The sequence below is a fragment of the Nothoprocta perdicaria genome, unplaced genomic scaffold, assembly GCF_003342845.1.
Source record: "Nothoprocta perdicaria isolate Ctin4 unplaced genomic scaffold, notPer1 scaffold_766, whole genome shotgun sequence".
NCBI classification, from domain to species: Eukaryota; Metazoa; Chordata; class Aves; order Tinamiformes; family Tinamidae; genus Nothoprocta; species Nothoprocta perdicaria.
In genome coordinates this window covers 6381-7987 of record NW_020456050.1, presented here as the reverse complement: position 1 = coordinate 7987, position 1607 = coordinate 6381, and the positions used below count along the sequence as shown (strand labels likewise).

The 1607-nt window shown below is 70.4% G+C and overlaps 1 protein-coding gene across 1 annotated transcript in view; it reads right to left on the bottom strand.

Annotated features, from left to right (window-relative positions):
- FTSJ1 (FtsJ RNA methyltransferase homolog 1) overlaps positions 1-781 on the bottom strand; it is a 7369-nt gene extending 6588 nt beyond the window's left edge. The window contains exons 1-2 of the mRNA XM_026051570.1: positions 712-781; positions 5-113 (exon numbers count right to left, since the gene is read on the bottom strand). Coding sequence (XP_025907355.1) covers positions 5-105 — 101 coding nt within the window. The 5' untranslated portion in view covers positions 106-113; positions 712-781. The remainder of the gene's footprint in view (positions 1-4; positions 114-711) is intronic.
- Positions 782-1607: the final 826 nt, after the last annotated feature.

Sequence of the window (1607 nt, the reverse complement as noted above, 5' to 3'; positions counted from 1 at the left end):
GCGCTGCTCCAGCTGCAGCAGCTTGAAGGCTGAGCGCGCCCGCCAGCCGCGCTCCTTGGCCAGCCGGTAATAGACGTCGCGCTTGTCCCGGGACGAGCGGCCCATGGCGGCGCCTGCACCACGACGGGACCCGTTAAACGCCCTTTGTCGCCGTTTCGGCCGCGGGAAACGCGCCGGGCCGCGCTGCGCATGCGCGGGGGACGCGACGGGCGGGGGAGCGTTCCCGCCCCCTGTGCTGCGCATGCGCCGGGGGACGGGATGGGCGGGGGAGCGTTCCCGCCACCTGTGCTGCGCATGCGCCGGGGGACGGGATGGGCGGGGGAGCGTTCCCGCCCCCCTGTGCTGCGCATGCACCGGGGTACGGGATGGGCGGGGGAGCGTTCCCGCCGCCCGTTGCGCATGCGTCGGGGGACGCGATGGGCGGGGGAGTGTTCCCGCCACCTGTGCTGCGCATGCGCCGGGGGACAGGCTGGGCAGCTAAGCCTTCCCGTTCCCGCCGCCTGTCTTGCGCATGCGCCGCGCGAGGCGACGCGCGGAGGGTCTCCCGCCATGCGCATGCGCGGATCGGCCCCTCCCCTCGATACTCCGCAAGCCCCGCCCCCCACGCTCTTTTCCCTCCATCCCGTCGCGCACGCGCGGCGAGTCCCGGCTCGTGGCCAACCGCCTCCAGCGCCCCCACCTCCACCTTAACGTCTCCCCCGCAGCTTTTACCGGCGCCGGGGACCCGGGAACGCGTGGAAGAGGCGGAAGTGACGTAGCAGGCGGCGGCGGCAGCAGAGAAGACGCGGGGCGCACGGGAGGGGGAATGACTGCGCATGCGCCTCTGTGTCACGTGGCCCTTGACGCGCATGCGCGATGGCTGGAGGCGCAGCTGCGAGTGCGCATGCGCGCCGCCGCTTCCCGCGCGGGGCACGCTGGGAATTGTAGTTCGCAGTGCGCAACGCGCGCTCACGAGTGTTTATTGCCCCAAAAAAGGTCTTTTCTCCCCAAAACCTGAACGTTTGACCCTCCTCCCCCGCCAATTAATAAAAGAACCGAAAGTCGCTGCGGTTCAAATCGCGTTTATTTAAAGGGGCACCAAGGGCACATGCGCGGGGGCTCTTAAAGGGGCAATGCCCCCATGGGTGGGCAGCTATGTACAGTGCTAAGGGGCGGGGGTGCGGAGGCCACGCCCCCTTAAAGGGGCAACGTCGCGGGGGGGGCACCCCGCTCCTTGCGGAGCTGCTCCAGCTCCTGGGAAAGCGTCTCCAGGTCCTGGGGGGGAGGGGGCGGGGTCAGGCACGGTCACGCCCGCTTGACGGCCACACCTCATTGCGCTTGATAGAGAGGAGGTGCCCGAGGCCCCGCCCCACTCGAGACTCCACCCACTTCCAAATTTCGGGGCGGGGGGGGGACCCTCCGGGGTCCACCCCCAGAGGCCCTGCCCCCTCTCCTGTGCCACACAGAGGCCCCGCCCCTGGAAACCCTGTGTCCTGGAGCCCCGCCCTCCTGGGGGCCGCCCTTCCAAAGCCCCGCCCCTCTGAAGCCCCACCCCAGAAGCCTCTACTCCCCCTGAAGGCYCCGCCCCTCCAAATCTCTGCCTCCAGAGGCCCTGCAACGCCCCACCC